At 29.7% G+C, this 24,937-nt stretch overlaps 2 protein-coding genes across 3 annotated transcripts; both read right to left on the minus strand.

The window, feature by feature from the left end:
* Nucleotides 1–377: 377 nt before the first annotated feature.
* On the minus strand, nt 378–17,339 carry LOC111633958 (bone morphogenetic protein 4-like). 2 transcript variants are annotated; one of them, XM_023378614.1, is made up of 7 exons: nt 16,833–17,339; nt 2,907–3,124; nt 2,530–2,829; nt 2,244–2,408; nt 1,930–2,166; nt 1,743–1,855; nt 378–1,094 (listed from the first exon to the last, which is right to left on the minus strand). In XM_023378614.1, exons 1-7 carry the CDS (start codon nt 17,057–17,059, stop codon nt 972–974), a joined length of 1,383 nt encoding a protein of 460 aa, XP_023234382.1. In that variant the 5' UTR covers nt 17,060–17,339; the 3' UTR covers nt 378–971. The 2 variants fall into 2 exon arrangements, with proteins under 2 accessions (XP_023234382.1, XP_023234381.1); XM_023378613.1 differs by having other exon boundaries at nt 2,244–2,444; nt 16,833–17,333.
* On the minus strand, nt 9,050–10,437 carry LOC111633959 (protein kinase C epsilon type-like). The gene is made up of 5 exons (XM_023378615.1): nt 10,228–10,437; nt 9,886–10,109; nt 9,557–9,730; nt 9,305–9,459; nt 9,050–9,194 (listed from the first exon to the last, which is right to left on the minus strand). Exons 2-5 carry the CDS (start codon nt 10,060–10,062, stop codon nt 9,050–9,052), a joined length of 651 nt encoding a protein of 216 aa, XP_023234383.1. The 5' UTR covers nt 10,063–10,109; nt 10,228–10,437.
* Nucleotides 17,340–24,937: the final 7,598 nt, after the last annotated feature.

The following is a 24,937-nucleotide window of genomic DNA, read 5'->3' on the forward strand; positions in this document are numbered from 1 at the left end:
AATTTATTAAGTAACGTAACTCTGGTGACTGTAAATTTAAAGTAAGGCAGAGTTTTATCAGAAGAAGGAAATGAAAATCGGGAAACTCTTCCCTCTTCCATTTTACGATTCAATTTCTGTGAAAGTTTAATTGCGTAATTACTTGGCAAAGTATGGGATGTGGCCGTCTTAGTTTTTGGCAGCCATCAGTCAGGTTATTGAGTTCGAGAGAAAAACATTTATTTTTAACTTTAGTCCAGACAACAAATCCTATTTTTTGTTCTTTTTTTTTGTGTTTCTCCTCTTTCAAATTAGCATCTCTGTCTTGATATTCGCGCCGCCGAAACGCTTTTATTAATATGGAGAAGTAAAGAGAATTTATGGAAGCGACACTTTTACACTCTTTTTGAATATATTTTATTTCAAACAGAAATCTACGAACAGATAAATTATTGTTAATTTTGGATAATAATTCGAATGAACATTTTAGATATTAACAATAAAAGAAATTGCACTGAATAACTAAATTAACGATAAACGAAAGGCGTTTTACCTTTTCCGAAAATTTATAAAATCGAGTGATTTTCTTTATAAATTATACATATGATTTTTTCTTAATAATCATTCGATAATTTTATAGTATACATGTAATTAGAAATCGTATGCGATCGATGTTTTACACTTAATATAATTTATATGTATTATAAAAGTGTTTTGTACAGTTATGAATTCCCACTGTAAACATTCACAGAAGAATTAATAATATTGTTTATCTTAAACAATCTATGAATTTCGTACTGTGGTATACAGTACAAAGCTTCGTGTTGTGTACAAATTTGTGAATGGTCGAATGTTTGAATGGTTTTATGTAACTTATATGGATAACTTGGGTGAGATTAATATTGAAAATGAAATGTCTTTCCACGATAATTTCCGTAATTATGCTTTACATCTACTTAATATTTACACAATTTTTCTTGCATCCGCCGATTTTATGTGATTCTACATCCACATTCGGATACTAGAAAATTGTCTACTGTGGAATTTTTCGCTTCTCCTTTGGAATTTATTACAGTTACGGCGAAAGGCTCGTAAGTGACTGGTACGCAGCGATTCTGTCAAAAAAAGATAATTTATTATTATTAAACACATATTTTACAACTTATTTTTAATTTTTTGTAAGTGTTAAAATCTATTCTGAGTTAACTTTGAACGTTTAACAATACTCTTTAATGACCACATGTTCGTATATTTACGTTGTTAGCATGTGAACATAAACGTGTTCTTTAAAAAGCACATGTTCATAACCTTGTGAGTATTAGCTTAACTTATGCTTTATAAAGCACACGTTAAGCTAATATTGTCATGCTAATAAGGTTAAATTAAGCTATTATTCACAAGTTAATAAACACGTATTTTATAGAAATATTGGTAGTAAACAATTCCTGTACTTTATAAAACGTGAATAACAAAATAATTCTGGTCAATGAATAATAATTTATTATAATTATATATTTTAAATTTCGAAGCAAATACCACGTAAAATAAAAGTGCAATAAGCATGAGCGCGTATCAATATAAGATTATTTATTGCTGAATTATTCTTGCGATGATAACGAATTTAAAGTTTTAAATATATTTTTACGGTGCGATATTTTAAAATTTTGAAAAGTTTCGCATTCTATGCATTAATATTTAAATTAATATTTATTTTTAGTTAATACGATAATAAAATATTTACTAAAAGCGGGTATTTTAATTACCTTTGGAAGATAATAACTGTTGTAAGATTCTTGATGTTTTGATATACAATTTCCCAAACAGTAAGAAAAATTAAAACCTTCGGGATTTATTATAATTTCATTAAGTCCTAAATCTAATTAGAAAAATATTCGAGAGTTGAAAATAAAAATTTCAAAAATTTTTAAAAATTATTTGGACATTTGTTACCTTGAAAGGATACGTAACGCGTCACTCGACGACACCCCAATGTACGATGATTAACGCTTCTCTTCTTTAATATTCTATCGTTGTTTTCTACGGTTTGAGGTTCGGGTTCTTCTCTGGTCAGTTCTGCTGTTTGCAGGTCTAAAGTGGGATAAGTTTCGTTATCGAACAAAGAGGAATCGTTTTCGGCCATTTCCGGATGAATATCCATGATATTAGGAAAGGGAGGATCTCGAATCACTAAAAAATACAACGAGTAAATGTAGATCCGCATGTTATACACACGAATCGTTATACAGTAGTTCATGTATACTTACCATAGTCATCGGAGCAATTAACGTTTCTGAAGTAATGACTTGGAATTAATCTGTTACCGAAGGCATCTTCTACTTCGACGTCAAAACCGTAATTTCTTTGTGGATTATCTAACCATTGACTGAGCGACGTTATCACGTTAAACTCCACCCAACCTCGATAATCAGCTGGAACAGTGTGAGAATCGATGAAGCGCTTCTTTACTGAAATTTTTAAAAGTATTATTCTAGTTTCTACCAATGCCTTACACTAAATTAACGAATTAATTCTGATTGCATGTTAATTTACCTCTTCTGTTAGCCCTGACCGGTTTGGTGTACTGGTAAATGGATACGCTTAAACCGCACGTTGTGCTGCTGTGCATCAGCACGTCCAGCATATTGTATCGAGGTAAAGCGGAAACGTTTTGTTCCCAGTTGGCGCATTCCGGATTTACTTCTAAATTGTTAATTTTATAAAGTCGTAACTTTGCTAACATGATGTTGACTTCGTTGTTAATGAGAGCTCGAGGAACAGACACGTCGTAGAAAATGCGAAAGGAGTTCTGATTGTCCCACGTGTTTCGATCGGTATTGTTTGGCAAAGTACCTGCAAAATCGAAAGGTTAAGAAAGAAATTATAATGAATTTTGAATTTAAAATGGAAGAAAGGATTTTTATACTCACAAGAAGGATAAAAACTTTGCATCCTTTCTGCATACAGACGAAAAGGTCGATCGATGTCGTTGATATGGGATCTTATCTGATGCATTTTTTCGAATAATTGCGTCATTCTGCTCCTTTCGTCATCCGAGATGTATGGAGATGTTATGTTTGGTTGCCTGGAAATTCCCAGTCTCTGAAGAATCTGTGCTTGAATAAGAAAAAGTCTTTCTTGTTTTTTCCTATTAAGAGATTTAGAAAATACAAATTTAATCGAATCTACTGTAAAATCGAATAAACTACAAAATCTATTTAAAAAACATATGAGAAATTATCAATTAGGTGATGAAAATGCCATATTGAAGAAACAATTGTTTTAAAATTTATTTAAGTAGAATTCTGTTGAAGAAATTTACTATTTAATTAGAAACACAAAGAAGTTACAGACAGTCATAAATAAGGATAAAATAACTTTTTTTAAACTTATAACAGGAATAAAACTTAAAAAATAAATAAATAAAATAAACCGAAATTCAAAGATAGCGACACGAATAAAAGAGCTGTAAATTATGTATAAGAAATGACACTCTTAAATTTTGTATAATTGCCAACTGGATTTTAATAATATAAATTTTTTCCAAATTTTATGCTAATTAAGAAAATCGTTTACTAAAAGAAAATGAATTTTTATAAGTATTAGTAAGATTGATGTATTAATATATTGATTTGCCTTTGATGCACATTGATTCACAACACACGTCAAGGGATAACATAGACAGGAAGTAAAACGAATGAAAAAATAGCATCGACTGGCAGGGAGGGCTGTCTATATTTATCTTGTCTGCAGGTCCAGACACCTGTTTATTCATTCTTCATAGAGTCACCCTATTCACAAAGTCTTTATGCGACTTTAACAAAGAGTCAAACCAGAATTCGTAAACAACGAAGCGCTGTAAATAATTTTTTTGACGCAAGTTTGTTTGATTGAATATAGTTCTAGAATAAAATGATATTAACTAAACGCACAATTATAAAGTTACTTAGAAAATCTTGAAAACTAAAAAAAGCTTTCGGTTTACTTATAGTCTTCAGCAATCTAACTCTGTACAGTACTTGTACGTTTTCCCATTTTTTTTTCTTTTTTTAAACTTAAATTGAGAAATTGTAAAGGTACAGATAGAGTTAGATTGATGATGACTATAAGTAAACAGAAAGAATGGAAGATCAAATGAAGCGATAAGACAGGAATAGCATTTGAAACAATGAGGAAGTAGACATAAAGCGTCGAACATCGAAGAAAATACAACAGCAGAAAGTAAAACAATAGACAAATTTTGCGATTTGATTTTATCAATTGTCACGCCTCGTTTACTTAATTTGCAATATTGTTACAAAAGTAATTGTTTAATAATTTTTAAAAAGAGAAACTAACAATTTCCCACTATAGTTAAGCTACAATTGGTTAGTTATTATATAGTGAAAATATTAATTCATTTGATATAAATCATCTAGTAAAAATTTCATCTGATTATAGGGAATTTCTCAATAATTACCATTTTAGAAAATGTTTTCCTGATATAATGAAATACAATGCAAATATCTTTTAAAAATAAAAGATTATCCACTTTATAAACTCAAATGTTTTTAATTCTTCAGAAAATCTCGATTTTTCTTTATTTTTTGGGCTGAAATCATATAAAATGGAATTCTAGCATACAAGATGATCTGCGAGGTGTAGACGCCATTTTTTCCAATTTTGGAGTAAAGATAATATTAACTTCTTCATCTTTTCTAAATTATTCTTTAATCTGGCATATTTTATGCAAATATATAGGCCAATATATATATTATTTAAATTTTCAATTGGTTATTAATATGCCTCAAAACCAAACTTATCGTAACGACCACAAATGACTTTAAGGTGACTGTTTTATCATTTCAAGTTTATTGACTCCAATATACAATGGTTGTTGTAGGTGTTAAGATAATGCTTGTTTTTATGTTAATATGTTCATGTAGATAGAATATTATATCCAACTGAAGAGGGATGAATGTATACGTCCGAAATGCATATTGGAGTCAATAAAATTGAAATGATAAAACAGTCACCTTAAAGTCATTTATGGTCGTTAAGATAAGTTTGATTTTGAGGCATATTAATAGCCAATTGAAAATTTAACGTAGTTATCCTATTAAGAAGCATTTCATACTGTATATTATTTATTTAACAGCAGATATTTATGGTAAGTTATGTTATATCTTTATACTAACAGTAATTAGTTATTTCATTCGGACAAATAACGAAGAAGCGGAAGATAAGGAGTATCGACTATTACGTAGATTCTCTATTAAAAGGCAATTTTAAGACAACCTTCAATTTATTCATATAAAATAATAGAGAAGAGAAAGGAACTTATTTGCAAAAAATAAAAGGAAAGTCTCAAATTACAGATATATTTATGATTTAACTCAATAAAATCTCATAGTTTACAATCTTTTCGAATGAATTTTCCGGGCATATTAGTTATAACTGAAGGAAAATAAATAAATGTAATGTTATACTCTATATATAATATAATAGAGTAGAACACAACACATTAACTGTTTTACATGTACGATAGAAATTCAATTTATTTCTTNTTGGAGAACAATAAAAACACTACACTCAACAAGCCACCAATAAAACTCAACTGCCTAACCTATAACCAAAGTCTCCTTTTAATTTGTTTTTAAAAAAAAGCGCTTGACAAACTTGCCCCGCATGCCGAAGTTGCCCCGATCTCCCCTAATTAAATTTTCCCGACAGTGAAATCGAGTCTGACAGTCGATAAAATCACTTTATTTGTCCTTATCCTACACCGCTTGTTAGAAGATAAAAGGTTTACATTCCCGGAGGAGATATGAGGTTCGGATAAAATATGATGAGGTCACACATCAAATCGGTCGGTTTAGCTTTATTTTTAGATACTAGATCGTGAAGAATTTTCTAAAAATTTTGCGATCTAATAAATATTATAATCAATAATTTCTGAATAATAAAATTAAAAATAAAATCATTTATTAAAGGTAAAATACAAAATCAAAATCATTCTTCCAACACACTAATATCGAGTGTCAAGACATTCTATATCTCTGATAATTCAAGTGTTTAATTTAGTGTAAAAAATGATTAGCAGATGGCGCTGATATATGAATATGTCACCAAAGTTGTCACCAAATTACGTGTTTTCATATAGAACGTCGACCATTTTTAAATTATAAATGACATAATTTCATACATACGCTTTGCAAATAGACACATTCGTGAATACAGAAACACGGCGACGATATTTTTTATTTTTTTTTGTTGTATACGGGTCGATTGTCATCGTCACGTGAATGTCGGCGGGAGCGATCCATTTTTTGAGTTACGGAATGATTTTCGCAGCCAACCAGCCAGACAAACGAACGAACGGCTAATGTTTCGGATTTTAAATTCGCGTAAAAAGTAACATATGCCGGATTTATTAATGCCTCCGTTCTTTCGAGTAGAACGTTATCGTCCGGAAACGACGCTGTTCCGTCACCAGGGATGAACGATAAACGTCCCTCGGGGGTCAGAAATCGATCCCAAATGCGCGATGCGCAGTTTCTTCAAAGAGGGGAAGACAAATTGCAATTTCCTGGTGCGTGAATCTCCCGGATTCCGACCGCGGCAGCTGCACTTTACGCCATAATTACTGCGCGCCTAGGGATAACTAAATGAAAATTATGTCACGCGGCATCGCGTTTCCCTTTCCTACACTTTCCACAGAGTATTTTCCATACCATTCAAAAATTATTAGTCTGATAATGGACACTTTAACGAAGATATCTCACCCTTACGATTTTTATTTTACAAATTATAATTAATATAATTATGTAACGCGTAAAGTATTTTAATTAAAAACGTTAACAATTTCGTCAGAAAAAACACGTCTGCAGACAGAGAAGAACTAACATCAGGACCATACTCCGAAACAGCTAGTTGATCGTTTCACAGAAAGCTAAAGGCTGCCCTGTCTGCTATCAAAGAAAGCAGAAAAATTAGAGCAAGTGCGCACCTACGTCGACAAGGCGTCCGCAATTTTTGACGACCTGCACAGGGCATATAATCAGCTGCTAGACGAAAAAGATTCACTGCAGAAAAACCTAGCAGCTTCCCAGAGCACTTTGGCAATGGCATTAGGCGACAAGTACCTGTTTTCGAGACCATCTGCAGCAACCGCGTGGTCCTAACTTTGTCTTCTCTTTCCGGCCGCGGTCACTACTAAGCACAGACATCTGTTCGAAGTTGTCTTCAGCTTTATCAATATCCTCGAAAGGCACTCGCACTCAAAACACACCAATCATTTTTGGTAGATTTGACTGCTCATTTAAATGACTTAAACACATGTCTTCAAGGGAAAAACCAACTTATCAGTGCAATGTTTCAAACCATAAACGTATTACAGGTAAAACTGAAATTATTGCAATTAAACGCAAATAACTTTTTGCATTTTAACACAATGTCCAAACATATTCCTAAAAATGGGAAAAAATCTGTAGCCTTACTTTTCCATTTGATATAAGAATTCAAAAATAGATTTAAGGATTTTTGGAAAAATAATCTCAATTTTTGTATTTTTGCAACTCCATTTACCGATATAGTAATGCTGCCAGCAACTTTTCAAATGGAATGCTTAGAGTTGCAATCTGACATCCAACTTAAAAAGAAATTTGATCACGTCTCTTTGACTTTTATAAATCATACCTACCCAGAGACATATATCCCACACTGCACAGTCATGTGTTATTCATGTCATCATTGTTTGGAAGCACCTACATATGTGAACAACTATTTTCAAGAATGAAGCATAGTAAATGTAAAATTAGAACTAAAATATCAAATGAACATCTTGAGGGTGCCTGAGAATTGCAACCACTTCAATCAAAACAGATATTGATGCATTAGTTTCTCAACAACAATGTCAAATATCACATTAGTTTTATGATTTTGACTTATACATAAAATGTATAAAACAATGTGAAATGAATTCCATGTTCTGTATTTATAATGAAAAAAACTAATAAATTTTAAAATACTTAAATATGGAAACTATATATTTTACGTTTTTTTTTGTTCTTAAGCTATGGTAATACATTTGTGGCCCAAAACTCCATGACTTCTTCCAATGTGGCCCAGAGAAACAAAAAGGTTGTTTACTAAGATTCTAAATCAGGAGTTAGACATCCCCTAATTTAGAACCTTAGTAAACAATATTTTTGGACAGAAATGGGATCAGAACTGAACTTACATAAAACTTTAATTTAATGGGAAATTTAAATAATTTTAAAATTTGATACAATTAAATCAATAACTGAAGTATCTGCAAAAGACATAAATGTAAAGTTGATGGGAAAATCTTTTATAAAGTGTTCATCGAGAATAAACAAACTAAAAGATTTCATTAAACTTAATTTTAGAGAGGAAAAAATACATGAGAAGTAAATCATTAGAAGATTGAAAATTAAAAGATTTCATGTTAGAACTTGTATATAATAAATCCAGTTCACTAGCAATTCTAGCATTAGCATCTTTAAATGTTAGAAAATCATCATTGACATAATTGGCAAATATGTCTTTTGAGATCCACTATCAAACTATCAAAATTAGAATATGTAAGAATTAATGTTAAACTAAGACATCCTTCAAAAATTTCTTGTCATAATTTTAATTATGATAAAATTATCAAATATAGTAAGTATCTCAATCTAACCAAATGTCTGAAAAATGATCAATAAAACTCCACCAATAAGTCTTTTTTGTCCATCTGGCTGATGTGCTAAACTTTGTAGAGTTTATCAATGAATTTAACAAGGAAAAGAAAGTTTTGTAGAATACATTATCCAAGTTTCCAAAAGAGTAACAATATAAAAGTTAATAAAAAAATCCATAAAGTTAGAGGTCAGAGTTCCTTGATATTTTCATAAAAGAATACACAGATATAAAAATAAAAATATACAAATCAATTTAAAATTGTGATTATATCATAATATTTCAAACTAAACAATATAATCACTTATAATCTTACATTTTTATCTTATAGTATCTATAATTTCTATAATTAAAACTCATAAGAAATATAAATCAATTATTTTGACAATTTTTATACCTCAGGGGCTATATAGTCTGGAGTACCACAAAATGTTGTTGTTGTTGCACCATTAATAATATTTTCTTTACACATTCCAAAATCAGCAATCTTACAATGGCCTTCACTATCCAATAAAATATTATCTAACTTCAGATCTCTGAAAAAAAAATATATAATTTAACAAATGTAATATAGAGCAGATACACAAACATATATATATTTATATTTATTTATTTATTAATATTAGTAATGAATAAAGGAAAGTACCTATATATTACACCATTTCGATGTAGAAACATCAATGCTAACGTGACTTCTGCTGCATAGAAACGTGCTCTTGGTTCATCAAATTTACGAGCCTTTTGAATTTGAAACATGAGATCTCCTCCATTAACATATTCCATAACAAAAAATAATCGATCCTAGGAATGACACATAATACTTAAAAATACTTACTGTAACTGTAAAAATGTACTTAAAAATTCTACCAAATGAAATAAATTTCAAAATGTATAATACCTCAGTTTGAAAACAACAATGGATGGCAGTCAAGAAAGGATGTTTAGCCGAAAGGGTTAATATACGTTTCTCCGTCATTGTACAATCAACATCATCATCTTGAAGAATTACATCCTTCTTTAAAACTTTCACAGCATAAACATCTTCAGTGCCTTTCTTCTCTGCAAGCATTACCTATAACATTCATTTCATTATAAGAAATGATTTTTAAACCTATCTGCTTTAAATAGCCATTAATATATATAATTCATATATAAATGCATTATTTTGTATTAATGTATAAATTAAATAAGTATTTAACTATTTAAATCAAAATCATAATTTAATACCTTTCCAAAACTTCCTTTTCCAAGCACTTTTATGAACGTGAAATCCTCCAAACCAAGTCTGTTAGGTCTACTTTCATAATTATAATGGTCATCATCCATATGAACACCTATTGTTGTGTGACTCTTGTCCCGATTTTGATCAGAGGATAAAGTTATACCCGGTATTCTTAACGCCATTTGATTAGATTTATCTGTTCCAGTTTCCAAATGTGGCGAAGTAAGATCTGTTAAATACATTCAATAATTCATTAAAAACTTTTTTTTTTATATAATTGATCGTGAATTTTTCTTTCATGTGTGCGCTTAATGGTTATAAATTTTTGTGATTATAATTCTCCAAACCTGGCTGTGGATCTGTAGTAGAAGGAAGAGGAGAAGTACGTGATCTTTCTGTTACTTGAGAAAGTTTGTTGGGAGATTCACTGATTGATGTCTGTAAAGGACATTCCTGTACATTAGATATAAGTATTATGTACCATGTGATTAATTTTCAAAATTAAAATATTTATTTCTAAGAAAAATTATCTTTAACATAAAATAATTTATCAATAAATTAAAATAATACTTAATATAACAAATACAAAATAAAAATTTATTCTTTATCTATTCAAAATTGATAGATAAAATACAAATTTTTGAGCTATTTCATTTTGTAGAAAGAGGAGGAAACTAAATACTTTACTTTTAGTTTCATCCTCAAGAAAGCTTCAATCTCTATTTATAGGATAAGTACAGGTAACCCCCGTATAACACAGTAGTTACGTTCCAAAAAATTGCCATGTTATGCGAATCCATGTTATACGAAACAAAGAACTAATACGAAAAGGAGGGTTAGGTTCCAAAAATTAAAAAACATGCTAGTATATTTTCATAATTAAGACAGGGGTGCACAACCTGCGGCCCGTGGGCCACATACGGCCCCTTATCAATGTTTATGCGGCCCGCGGACGGTACAGGCCAAATCCCTTCTTTCGAAGTTTCTAAGTGTAGAACTTTTCCCTTTCACAAAGTCATTAGCACCCAACTGTTTTATAACTTTCCCTGAAGTCAGAAATGGGGGGTCGTTCTATAAATAAGTCTATTTCTAGCTAACACTTTCTGGTTTAGATATCGAATATTCTAAGTCTAATACATAGTATTATAACGATTTTTTGAAGAATCAAATAAAATAAAATGATGTTAGAACGACATTTCCGATGTTATCAGGAAGTTTCTATTTTGGCGGGAAATCTTCAATTTTATGCTTCGGAAAACTTGCTTATTCGTCTAAATAGCGTCAAATAACAAAAATAAATGAAAATAGCGCTGAAAAACTNAAACACGAAAAAATGAAATTTAATTCGAGAATTGCAGATAAATCTATCCGGGTTTGGCTGGAACTCTTGGTTTTCCAGACATTTTCTTACCGTACATTAAACTAAATTTGGGTAACCTTGTGTCTACATTGTCTGACCTTCTTGTAATGAGTTCCGAGAAATGTTTTTAGAGTACCTGACTGCAAACATTCTCTTATAAAGATAGAATATCTATGTCTGAAGGTTAGTACGATAGAAATTGCACTAAGCCGCAGACAAGTATTTTTAGATACTGTTTACTGGGGTTGTTTTGAACCAAAAGAAACTGTCTGGTTGTTCATTTAACAGGTACCAGTTGAAAGATTGTAGCAAAATCTTTAAAAAAAAAAAACGCCACCGGTTTAGAGTAAGAGAACACCAAAATCTAAAATAGACCAGTCGATAAGATGAACTTCTTTAAACTTTATTCTAGTTTAGAAGATATTTTGATTTATAAAAATAAAAGCAGGAAGAGTCGAGCATCATTTCTTGCAGCTTTAAATTTATTTAATAATAAACAGCAAATATAAGCTTATTTATTAAATTCTATTATGAACGTGAGAAAGAATAACCTCACCTATTTTATCTTAATAATAATGCTATAAGTTTAAATAAGCTTATATACTTAACGCACCATCCCTACGTTAGACTAAAATACAGAGTCAAGTGTATGCAGCAAACAGAAAATATTAGTCTGAGTTATCAATGCATGGATTGATTTTAGTATAATTATTCAAAAAAATAATATTGATTATTAAATTTTTCCTATTATTATCTGTTACTTAGGGGAATTTATTAGCTTTAATAGTCTATCTACGGGAGATTGTGTATGAAATTATACGAATAAATAACTTCAATAGGCCTATAACTATAATTAAATTCAAGAGTTTTGACCGCACAACGAATAAAATTCGCATGTAAAGTAGTCGTTTTATAATAAAGTATAAATATATAATTTAATTTTTATATTCTATCGAATTGATAACGTAGTTGAAACGACTTTATTTCAGGTTATCAACACCGCACTGTCAATAAACTTCTTTTAAATATTTAATGAATTGTCTGTTGATCACAGACAATTCGCAATTCGAAAGACAATTGCTAAGGTTCTGTTTTAGCATTTTTCACATCAATAGCTTTAACGAGTCTTTATTATAATAAAAACTTTCGCTTCGTTTTACAAGTTCTTTCCAAGTTTGATTGAAACGAAATATAAAAGTTGTTTACGCCATTATCCGACAAATTATTCATTTTAAAAGTTATTATTTATGTGAACAATCAGATATTCAAATATTAAATATTTTTATTTTTACAAATATATTCCTATTTGTTATGTTCATATTAGAGTAGAAAGGTAGAAAACACGATTAGACATTTTAACAGTCATTATTATTAGAATTTTAGTGTCTCACAAAATTGAGGGAAAAACTGTGAGGTCATCGAGAGTAAAGCAAATTGACGTAGGAAGTGTCAATCTGAAAGTGATGCTATTTTATTTTATTTTATTTTTTTCAGTTTCTGGTTTTTATTTTTAATGTTCATTTCTAGTCTATTAAATATAAGAAATTAAAACAATTTTTATTTCCGTTCCTTCTAATTCTAGGAATTAAAAGAGACAGAAAATTCAAATTTATTAAAGACCAATTTAGAAATGCGTTTCGAAATAGGTACATTTTTCAAGATATTCTCTTGAACATTTATCAAAGACAGGCAAATAGATGACAGTACTTTACATTTCAGCAAAAATCTCTGAATTTTCATGAATTAATTAAGGAGTTACGGACGGAAGAGAAATGGCCCGTTCTTTGATTATCACTCAATCAAAGAACGAGCGATTCGTCTTCCGTCCGTAAACGTAGACTTCAAACTTCATAATAACTAAAGTTTAAGAGATCTTAGCTTAAGACAATATTTTAAAAACAATTTTATTAATTAAAAGAAAGCATTCGTGGAATTTTTTTTTTTAGGAATTTTAAGCGAGTGGCGATATTTGGAAAAGAAATTCCTCTCACTCGTCATTTACGTTTCTTTCGTTACTTTTCGGAATAATTGATCGAAAGTGGGAGAGGAGTTCTAGGTAAGCTGAGGAGAAACCGAGTATCGTATGACACCATGTTAAAGCCTGTCCACTTTTGTTTATACTTCCGAGGGACTACTCTATTGGCCATGTATTATAGTATATACTTTTTAAAAGTTGGGTAAATAACTTTGAAAGAAATTTGAATAACTTTGAACTAACGAATGGGAATCTCAATTAAAGGCAAAACGTAGTCTTTGTAAGAAATTGTAACTTTGACTGGTCGACCGACTAACGGAAGATTATAGTATTAAATTCGACACCTACACTGATTAATTCAAATTAGATCTACATAAAATTTTTTCTCAAAATCTTGTCTGTGGTGCTCGAAGTGGAAACGAAGTTCAGTTTTAGTTTTACAGGTTGATAAATAACTTAGAAAGTAAAACTAATTTTATAAGCATTGATTTTTCTTATTATAAACCAAATAAAAATTAATATGATCTACAAAGAAAATTATTACTTATAGGCTAATTAAATATGGGATGAGAAAAAATTTAAATAAAAGTGCATTTTCTATAAAGAACAATATAAAGAGTTTTCGAATTAAATAATTATTTACTAATAAGTTATAATTAATAGAACTTCTTTGATACGTTCTCACAGTTTTTCCAACCCTATTAATTCTCACTATTGCACCATTTTATGAAATACAGATCGTGATCGCAAATATTCCTATCCAAATCACAAAAAAAAAAAAACCAACCGAATTCAGTTAATTTTTTCCTTGAAAATAAACTGTGCTAAAAATTGTTCTCTTTTTATTGCAACATGATTATGATATTTACACAGTTTAAGGGACAGTTCTAATCTCACAACACACTTCTGGTTTCCAATACTGTATTTAAATTCTGTATAAATCTTCTGTATTAGTTGAAATGGGTACTTCTTAACTTTCTTTTCGTCGTTTCGGTACATAAAAGACTTAGATATCGCGACTCTATCCAAAAACGAAGTGTCGAGACTTATGCGTGTTTGGTTCTGTATTTTTAATTCGATTTTTTGTGTGGTTTTTAACTTGACTTTTACACTTTGAACTTTGTTAGGATGGATCGATTCTGGCATAGTTCGTAACGCGAGAAGTGAACAATTGAAGATAAATAAAACATAAAAAAACTCAATATTATTGTATACTAAATTGAAGTTTGATGAGATTAATTAAACATGAAATTTTTAAAAAAAATATTTAAAATACCTTCCAAAGAATTTCATTATTTTTACTGTAACATTAGAAGAATTAAAATAAAAAATAAAAAAATAAATATAATTAATGTTTTACCGATACATTATTTCCAAGATGTCGTTGTGTAGTATCGAGAAAAATAAAATACGATACGTAATAAAAGTGATGTTGACGGTTTAATTACAATGTAGGCCAATCATTTATATATTAAGTCGTTAGGTGATTAATTAGAATAAATTAAATTTTATGAAAAATTCTGCAAACATTTATAAACCGACATAAAAAATAATTATTTTAGATTCCGATCCGCTGATTTTCTTCTATTTTGTATACGTATTCGTAAATATTTTAATGTTCTATTTACAAGAAGAATATTTATCTATCGAATCCTAACATTTCTAAAGCTAATTGGCGATGTACAAATGGTTGGATACCTAAGAAAATATTTTAAGATAGAATTATATATCAATGGATAATTGATAAGTCAATTATTTTCACTAGCTTCCGGCCAAACCCAACGCTATTTCGTTTTAACAGTTAGGATATCCCTCGATAATAGGCGAGTAATAGAGCTGTTGCCTGTAGACACGTTTCTATTTTGATATCATCTCCTCGGAAAACACATTCAAGCTGTAGAAACTGCTATAATTTCACCACCGGTGATTATTTATAACGTTGAATTTTTATAAGAATAGTTTAGAACTGGCTTTGAATAACCCCGATATTAAGTCGAAATATAAAGCGTAGGCTACTACAATAGCAAAAATGATAGAAAAAATTGATAAAATCTAAAAAATAAATTATCACGGAGAACATTTTAAATCGATTTTTAAAATTTTAGATATTATAAAAGCTATATTTTTATTTAAAAAAATAATAATAATAACGAAAGTCATGCATGCACAACTTAATTCGAAGAAAAATAATCAATGCGAAATAGGATAAGCTTCATTTTCTTTTATTGCGATTCCATAATTATTTTTTTAGACAAATAAAAATATATATATTATAAAAAGAAGAGAGAACAGGAGGCCTAAATTTAGCATGGCGACCTTCAACATAATTCAAGGACAGCAGTATATAGTGCCTATGATTGGATAGACCCAAAGAAGCGTTAAGCAACAGTCGGGATGTAGCTGGTTCAGAAAAAAATAAGCTAAAGACTAACGGCGAAGTGTTCATAAAACGCCAAAATACAACTGCAAGAAATAAAAGAGAAATTATGCAAGAAATATTTCATTCGGTAAATAATCCTGACGTTTTGAAAAAAAAATCTAACAAATTCGAAGGATGCACAAAAAAAACAAAAAAAACAAAAAAAAAAGAATGCTCCTTTCGTAGAAAGCTTCATTTTGCGACGTAATAATTTCGTCATGTAACATAATAAAAAGCGTAAAATGTTCTAACGTCACACTAATTTTTTTTAAAACATTTTTCCTTTATCTAGAAATATCAATAACGAACATGTAATCTTTTTAATATAGAAAAAATAATCTGTAAACTTACGTTCTCTTTGACTCGTGTCTATTAATTTTACAAATTTAATCTGTTAAATATATTTAATATACATGTATATACATGTAGAGTTTAAATAAAATAAGAAAATTTGTACGCCAATATAAATTTCCATAAAAATATTTTAACATTTATAATATTTTTGCGACAACCTAATTCTTACATGACAGCTTTTATATTAAATTTTTCGATAATTTTCCACTATTAAACTGGAAAAAAATATAATAAAAACTATAAAACTAAATTGGAAAATAATATTATGTGACGTACAGCACAGTAATACAAAATAACTTCAACAGGTGATCGGTTAAATTACCTTTAATTGGTGTTCGGTAAAATTATTACCATTATTTTGCATAATAGAAAGTGAGAAAGTGAAAATTAGCTCATGAAGGCAAATTCAAGATTTCATTTAAATGTCAGATATTCTTTCTTCGTGATAAAATAATTAATAGGGAAGGACATTTAACTCTTCTGAAATGATTATTTTATAAATTTAATCGCGCTAAAATTAATACTTCAATTGGATCCACCTTTATTTGAATAATAATCAATGGTAAATTTATATGATTTAAAATACACTAGTAAAAATATTTGTTAAATTTACGAAATTAAATAGCATTAAATAATTAAGAAAAATAAAAGAAGAAATCTAATCGAATAAATAGAATTTATAAAATAAAATGAAATCATAAATTAAATAGAATTTAAAAATCAAATAAATAAAATATTTCGCGATGTTCTGTATTTTAGAACAGATTTGAAGAAGAGAATTTTTTCTGTAAATTAAATCAAATTGCATATTATTATTATTATTATTTTTGATTTGTTTCGTTACCTTTCTCGATACCTGAGTTGAAGCCGTTGCGTAACATTATCGGTTTGCAAATCTGCCAAACTCGTATTGGAAAGAGATGTAGATGCGTTGGCCGTCGTCTCTTCCTCCAAAGTAGCCGCTGCCGAAGGATCGATTATCGTCAGCAGAGGTGTGGGTGATATCTGAAGAGTTCTGCCGTCGGCACCCAACCACGCCACGATAGCCAGGTATACGAACATGAACTGCATGGTGAAAACCCGGTAATCGCGACAGCCACCCCTTTATATATGGCAGTCAGTTGCCCCACCCACTGGTGTGCATGGTGTCGCCCAACCGACAGACAGGACCTCAGGTTGGTGTGTCTGGCGAATGCGACAAGGTCAGGGGATGGCCCTCCCCTCGTGCCACCCACGTTGCCTTTAGGGTTAAGGAAGATGGATCGACTGGGAGTGCCACCTGCGACCTTCTTTGGTCTGGTTCGACCATGTCTCGCTAACGGTGGTTCCAACTTAACAAATGTCGCGAAACGAAGGAGGTAGGATGTAGAAACTTTTTAATCCCAATTCTCATTTCTTAACGGCCATTACAAAAGTTCCTCTGAAAGATTTTTTAAAAAAATTGCTATTTTATTCAATAGTCTCACGTCCTAATAACCAATGTTCAAACAAATGAAAAGGTTAATATCCTGGATTACCCAATAGGAAAAAAGTTTCCTTATTTCTAAAGTTTTATTCAAAATTTAATGTATGGTATTTGTAAGTTATGTATTTGCTACTCCCCTTAATATTAAGTTGGCAATTAATGTAATTTAATGAAAAACATTTAAAATCTCAAACTCAGATGTTGTCTTGAGATCTTAATTATAATATTTAATTTGCTCTATAAGATCTATAACTTTTAATAATTGAGCCTTGAGCCTCGAATTGTCTTAAATAAATTGCACGATTTTATGGAATAAATAAATATTCGAGCATAAACTTTTGTAAATAATCAAAAGATAAATATAAAATGCGGATTTTTTCCCTATGTGCTTTATTTAGAAAATATATACTCTTGCCAATGTTAATACATAGAGAAAAACATAAGATTTATATTTTTCGCAAATATTTGTCAAAAATTTTGCCCTCGACTCGACTTATGTTTCAAGTAAGCGGCGCACGTGTTAAAGCTATTTTCTTGGCAATGTTAGACAGGGAGTGGCTACGAGAGGGGAAAATGCAGCGGCGGGAAGAAACACTTCAGACGGCCAGACAGAAGAAGCCGAAACTTTCCACGTGCAGCCTAAGCAGACGGGATCAGAGGTCAGGCGAACATCAATTCCTACGCGACTGGTTCTCCCGAAGTGTGGAAAGAGAAACTTGGCTCCCATCCCATGTCACTCACTTAGCAGACTTGGATTTATTCCAGTCTTCGGTCTTCCCCGAAAGACTGCTTGGCGACTTAATTCAGGTTCTTCCAGTGCGGAAGTGACGAACTTTATAAATTCCCAAAGAAATGACTCAAAAAGTGCCAGAATTATTTATCCGGTCGACCAAAAACATGGTTTCTTGAGCTGTTACAACTTACAATTTTGTTATATCCCCGAAATTTTTATTCGTTGCAACTACTGCAAGTTTAAAGTAGACATTTTTTTTTTTTTTTGGTTAACCGTCGTAAAAGACCCGGCTGAGAAACACGAAAAAATGAAATTTAATTCGAGAATTGCAGATAAATCTATCCGGGTTTGGCTGGAACTCTTGGTTTTCCAGACATTTTCTTACCGTACATTAAACTAAATTTGGGTAACCTTGTGTCTACATTGTCTGACCTTCTTGTAATGAGTTCCGAGAAATGTTTTTAGAGTACCTGACTGCAAACATTCTCTTATAAAGATAGAATATCTATGTCTGAAGGTTAGTACGATAGAAATTGCACTAAGCCGCAGACAAGTATTTTTAGATACTGTTTACTGGGGTTGTTTTGAACCAAAAGAAACTGTCTGGTTGTTCATTTAACAGGTACCAGTTGAAAGATTGTAGCAAAATCTTTAAAAAAAAAAAACGCCACCGGTTTAGAGTAAGAGAACACCAAAATCTAAAATAGACCAGTCGATAAGATGAACTTCTTTAAACTTTATTCTAGTTTAGAAGATATTTTGATTTATAAAAATAAAAGCAGGAAGAGTCGAGCATCATTTCTTGCAGCTTTAAATTTATTTAATAATAAACAGCAAATATAAGCTTATTTATTAAATTCTATTATGAACGTGAGAAAGAATAACCTCACCTATTTTATCTTAATAATAATGCTATAAGTTTAAATAAGCTTATATACTTAACGCACCATCCCTACGTTAGACTAAAATACAGAGTCAAGTGTATGCAGCAAACAGAAAATATTAGTCTGAGTTATCAATGCATGGATTGATTTTAGTATAATTATTCAAAAAAATAATATTGATTATTAAATTTTTCCTATTATTATCTGTTACTTAGGGGAATTTATTAGCTTTAATAGTCTATCTACGGGAGATTGTGTATGAAATTATACGAATAAATAACTTCAATAGGCCTATAACTATAATTAAATTCAAGAGTTTTGACCGCACAACGAATAAAATTCGCATGTAAAGTAGTCGTTTTATAATAAAGTATAAATATATAATTTAATTTTTATATTCTATCGAATTGATAACGTAGTTGAAACGACTTTATTTCAGGTTATCAACACCGCACTGTCAATAAACTTCTTTTAAATATTTAATGAATTGTCTGTTGATCACAGACAATTCGCAATTCGAAAGACAATTGCTAAGGTTCTGTTTTAGCATTTTTCACATCAATAGCTTTAACGAGTCTTTATTATAATAAAAACTTTCGCTTCGTTTTACAAGTTCTTTCCAAGTTTGATTGAAACGAAATATAAAAGTTGTTTACGCCATTATCCGACAAATTATTCATTTTAAAAGTTATTATTTATGTGAACAATCAGATATTCAAATATTAAATATTTTTATTTTTACAAATATATTCCTATTTGTTATGTTCATATTAGAGTAGAAAGGTAGAAAACACGATTAGACATTTTAACAGTCATTATTATTAGAATTTTAGTGTCTCACAAAATTGAGGGAAAAACTGTGAGGTCATCGAGAGTAAAGCAAATTGACGTTATAAGTACTGTACATTACAGTACAACAGGACTTTTTAGGAATAGGAGCAGTAGGAGAGGAATATACAATATCTTTTGTAAAACGTTATATTATTTTCCATATTTTGTAATGTGTAAGTTTAACTGGCGATGTATAATTAAATAAAATAAAACCACTGTTTATCTAGTGGCTCATTATCCTATGGGCAATTAAATGCCTGTGGGCCCTACTAACAGATTGCCCAATCTAGTCTTTTATAAGAAAATATTTCCCCTAAAAAATTTTCCGAAGAAAAATGTCTGAAGTCAACACTGTAAGTTTACAAGCGGTCCTTAATTCAAATTCGCCTGGGTCCCATGAAGTATAACGAGCCACTGCGTTTACGTTTTATTAATGTGAAAAGCTTTAAAATTATAGAAAAGAAGAAAAGAAAAACATAAACCTTTTTTATTTTTATTTATTTTTTTCACTTAGATTAGCCTTTTTATATTTTAAAAACTTTTTTTAGAAAAATGTAATACTCGTCGTTTACCGAATTTTATTTCTTTTAAATTGGAAATTATTAGTGGAATAATATGCTATGTTTTAATGAAATACTAAAAATGACTACTTCGTATTTCATATTAATTTGTTTATATAAATAGAATATATTTTAAACAAATTTATGAAAGAAACAAACATATGTTAAACTTAAATATAGAAGTAAATTAGGCCTATATAATGTCCATAAAATCAATATTATCATCGTTTATTATTATTTCACCGACTTACTTTAGTTAGAGTACACAATTTTACTCTTTAAAATTTAAAATAATTACGATTGAATAATTTTAACAGGTTAATTATAATAAAAAATGACACTACTTTAAAGAATGGATGATGCAAATAAATAGAAAAAACAATCTTTTCTCATTTGTTTCTATGTTGAAATAGCTTAGTTTGTTCCAAAAATCAGATAAATGTGTTACTTATTTTAAATTTTAAAAATTTTATCAATTTAATTTGTGCTTAAATTCCATTTATAAAAATAGATGATTGTCGTAACGTGTTAAAGTAAACTCAATGTCCAAATATCCGTCGTCTTAATTATTCTAAACTTAGGATCGATTCGATTATTTATATACCGCAACAGGACATATTGGCGATCTGCCGAAGGGTGTGCCTCCCGAGATGATTTTCTACGGGAAACTGACCCCTATTTAGGTGTTACAAATGTGAAAAAAACTCGGAAACTTGACTGTTGGCCAGGCGCGAACCCACGACCAGTGTTTGATGGTTTTTCGGTGGGCAAACCTAAAGGATCGATCGGCGTAATTTCGGATGCAGAGTTAAAATACACATAAAACATTTAAGCAGCTAAAAATCGTTACGATATTATTAAATTTAGCTTTTATTTATTTAAAAAGACGATCATAAACTTTACAATAAATAATTCGTTCAGGTTATAGACGTATAGGTGTAAATAATAGATTTATTAGTATGTCAGTATCCATATCAAGCAATCGACTTTATATATTCAGCGCATAAATTTCTAGTTATAGAATAAAACCGCGGACTACTCACGTCAAAAGGGGGATGCAGACTGTCTCGTCACTCTAGTAAAGTAAGTTATTTGCCTTGGAGCATAAATCTTCCAGATTAAGATACGAAGTACAAATTCCATTCCGTTAATATTTCTTAATTGAAATTTTTAAATTCTTTCGACTTTAAAGGTTCGTTTGTTAGTCTATAAAGAGTTATAACAATTTTCATTCGAGTTCGAATGGAGAAAATAACTGTTAATTGTCTGGTCTTTATCCATTCGCTTTTAGGCTATTTGAGACTGAGATATTTTGAGCATCTTCTCCGAAGTATTTACTCGAAATATCTTGCCGACTGTTCAGACACATCTTTTTGATCTATTTTTGATTGAAATGCGTCATCGTCTTCCACTTTTTGCGAGACGTCGAGAGGATTTCCCGAAACAACACATTTAATTTCATATTACTCTTATCATTTAACGAGTGTCTTAAAGTCGGTATTTGCTGGAATGTTTGTCTCGTTTGTTGTCATTAATATATCATCAAGGATTCCCAACGGGGTTGATATAGACCCTCTAGGGTCAATGAAATTTTGAAAGGGATCGATTCAACTCCAGAGGTCAATTGAGAGTCGATGGAAAAACTAGATATTTATTGTATTTTTCGAGAATTTCAGATAATTTTCAAAGAAGAATAATAACAATTATGTGGAAAAATTATTAACTGATTTAATAATTTACTTGATATATTAGGCAAATTCTTGGGAAATAACAAAAAATTTTAAGAGGATCCAATTGAAAAGAATGTTGTCTATATGGGGTCAATGCAAGAAAAAGACTGGCAATCCTGATGTAGACTGAAGTTATATTAGTACGAAAGCTATGTAAATGAATAAAGAATAACGCGTATGTTATTGTTATATGCTTAAATATAACTAAAATTATGCTTTAATTTCGAAATTATTTTGATATTATGTTAATAAAACAGTTAAATTAAACATTTATATGTCAGCAGCTGATTAATACTGGAATTTTATCAGACAAAATTATGTTTAACATATGATATACTTCAACTTTAACATGATAATTAATTAATGAGATATAAAGGTATTTTTTAAATTAAAATCTAATAGGCTGTAGGCTAGATTCGAGCGTAAATTATATAAATTTTATTATATCTTAATAAAGGAATAATAGATTATGTCTAAGTATGATTTCAATTCGAATAAATAAAGACAACGCTATAAAAGTTTAACACCTCAAGATACATCGCGGAAGTCTTTACTTTTAAGTGTATTTATTATTACTATTATTATTTTCAAAGACGGTCTTTTACTAGCAATAAAAATATTATTTACTCTACTAAAATGATGTCACAGTACATTTATTTAAAAAACAAACAGTCGACTATTTGTTTTTAATCGATGTAAGTCTTCACTCGAAAAGAGAAAAATATTTAGTCTACACTAAATATCTAGATTATAACAGTAAACTTTTCTTTTATTTGCATGGAATGTTCAGAAAGTAAATTTAAATTAACGTACTTTAAGCCCTAAAAGATGCACCTTTGTATTGACGCATAGCACATTTCACATCAAATAATTGGAGGAAGAATATTCTTTAATGCATAAGACTCATCCTAATTTACAGATCAATTTTAGCGCATCTTATAAGTGAAAAATGCTGTATATTTTACAGAAATAAAAATGAGAATTAGTTTGTGACAAAAAACAAGTTTTATATAAAGCATATAATTTTATTTTTACTGTCAATTATGGTCATTATTTAGTCTGTAAAGTGGTTAGTGACGTCAATGCTCAACGATGCCCGTTAATCGGAGAACGTAAAGGCTTTTTAACTGGATCCGCTATCTGTTGACGTCATTTTCCACGGCTCTTACTTTTACTTCTTTCAATCCCTCCAAACTGAATTTCATCCAATAGCGGGAACGTTTACTTTCTTCTTAAGAAAGAAATTAAACTTTAACGTTATTGGTTGAAAATTCGATAAATCAAAGACCGAAATCATTTCGTATTTTATCTATAATAATATTTGTTATATTCCCTTTAATTGAATATTATTTTATAAAAAAATAAACTATTCGGTGAGTAGTTTTCGATATAAATTTCTAACTTTTACGATAAAGTATTTTATTACAGTTATTGCTTATCTACAGATACGTTCACATGCTTTCGATTTTTTAGAATAATATTAGTTCTGAAGAATTGAAAGAATTCTATTTGGAATTATTGCTTTAAAACAATATATACAAATTATTACATTATTTAAATAAAATTTATAAATTACTCGTTTAAAATAGTAAGAAAATAGCAATTTTAGGCTGGATCTTGTCTTCTTTTCTTATAAAAAAAACAAAAGATTTCTTTTATATTTTTATTTTTCTATATATTGTTCAGAGTTTAGTAATTGCCAAACTAGCAATTAACATTTCTAGCAGGTAGGCCCGGAGTTGTTCGGTCAAAAGTAACGATAGCGAAGATTAAAATTATTACGTTATAGTCAACTGTAGCCGTTTCCACAAAATGCAAGAATTGGGTCCCCCTGTTTCCAGATTGATTAAAGAATTTTTAGATGAGTCTAAAAATATNTATAACGATTTAAATGACCTAAATTTCTATATATTTTCCTTAAACGTATAAATTTTCTGTAATAAGACGGTAAGAGCATACGGTATCGATAAATTTGCGGTTGTAAATCGCTAACGGAATGACGTCGCCGTCACGTGGTCCGTTAAAAGGGGTGTCTTTTTACATACCGACGAGAACAGACAACTTGACGGAAACGCTAAATTAACTCCCGAAAAAAAAATTTTTTTACCTTTATTTCAACGCTTTTTAATTTTGTAAGGAAAGAGATAAATAAAACTCGTATATTACTTTATTAAAAATTAAAATCTCAAGTTCATGTAGAAGAAGAAAGATTAGATTTGAATAATAATAAGCAATAAATATTTAAAAAATATAACGAAGAGATTTAAATAATTAGGGAATAAAATAACAAACAACGATATCGCTTCCATACCACGTCGGTGTTTGTCACTTACGACAAAATATTTGTAAAATATTTTACTTTTTTTTTGCAACTAAACGGAAAAATAAAAGAAATAAATAATTAATAATTTCCAAATAAATATTTAAGTTACCTTATTATTTTATTTGCATTAATTTTCTAAGAGAAAAAACTACTCTAAGACAGTCACTGATGTTGATAACCTCAAATTATATAATTTATAATATATAATTTGTTCTATAATATTTTCGGAAGATAAGACAGGAGTTTAATTGAGATTTTTAATGTAAGCCTATAATTTTTGGTCTATTGGACGAAACTATGTTGCGGAATTAGACGAAAATTTATAGGACGTATGTTAATGTGCAGTTTTATTACTTCGAAATTTAATATATTCTAATTATGATTTTCTCCTTAATTATTATTATTATTATTTGTCTAAATAGC

The sequence above is a fragment of the Centruroides sculpturatus genome, unplaced genomic scaffold (assembly GCF_000671375.1).
Source record: "Centruroides sculpturatus isolate CEXI.00-Female unplaced genomic scaffold, Cexi_2.0 scaffold662, whole genome shotgun sequence".
NCBI classification, from domain to species: Eukaryota; Metazoa; Arthropoda; class Arachnida; order Scorpiones; family Buthidae; genus Centruroides; species Centruroides sculpturatus.

Coding starts and splice junctions, on each gene's coding strand:
- LOC111633958 (XM_023378613.1), bottom strand. CDS start 17,059: ATGCAGTTCATGTTCGTATACCTGGCTATCGTGGCGTGGTTGGGTGCC. Junction 2,830..2,906: donor GCAAAGTTTTTATCCTTCTT/GTGAGTATAAAA, acceptor TCGATTTTGCAG/GTACTTTGCCAAACAATACC. Junction 2,445..2,529: donor GGTCAGGGCTAACAGAAGAG/GTAAATTAACAT, acceptor TAAAAATTTCAG/TAAAGAAGCGCTTCATCGAT.
- LOC111633959 (XM_023378615.1), bottom strand. CDS start 10,062: ATGGCGTTAAGAATACCGGGTATAACTTTATCCTCTGATCAAAATCGG. Junction 9,731..9,885: donor GAAAAGGAAGTTTTGGAAAG/GTATTAAATTAT, acceptor TGAATGTTATAG/GTAATGCTTGCAGAGAAGAA. Junction 9,460..9,556: donor ATTGTTGTTTTCAAACTGAG/GTATTATACATT, acceptor TGTCATTCCTAG/GATCGATTATTTTTTGTTAT.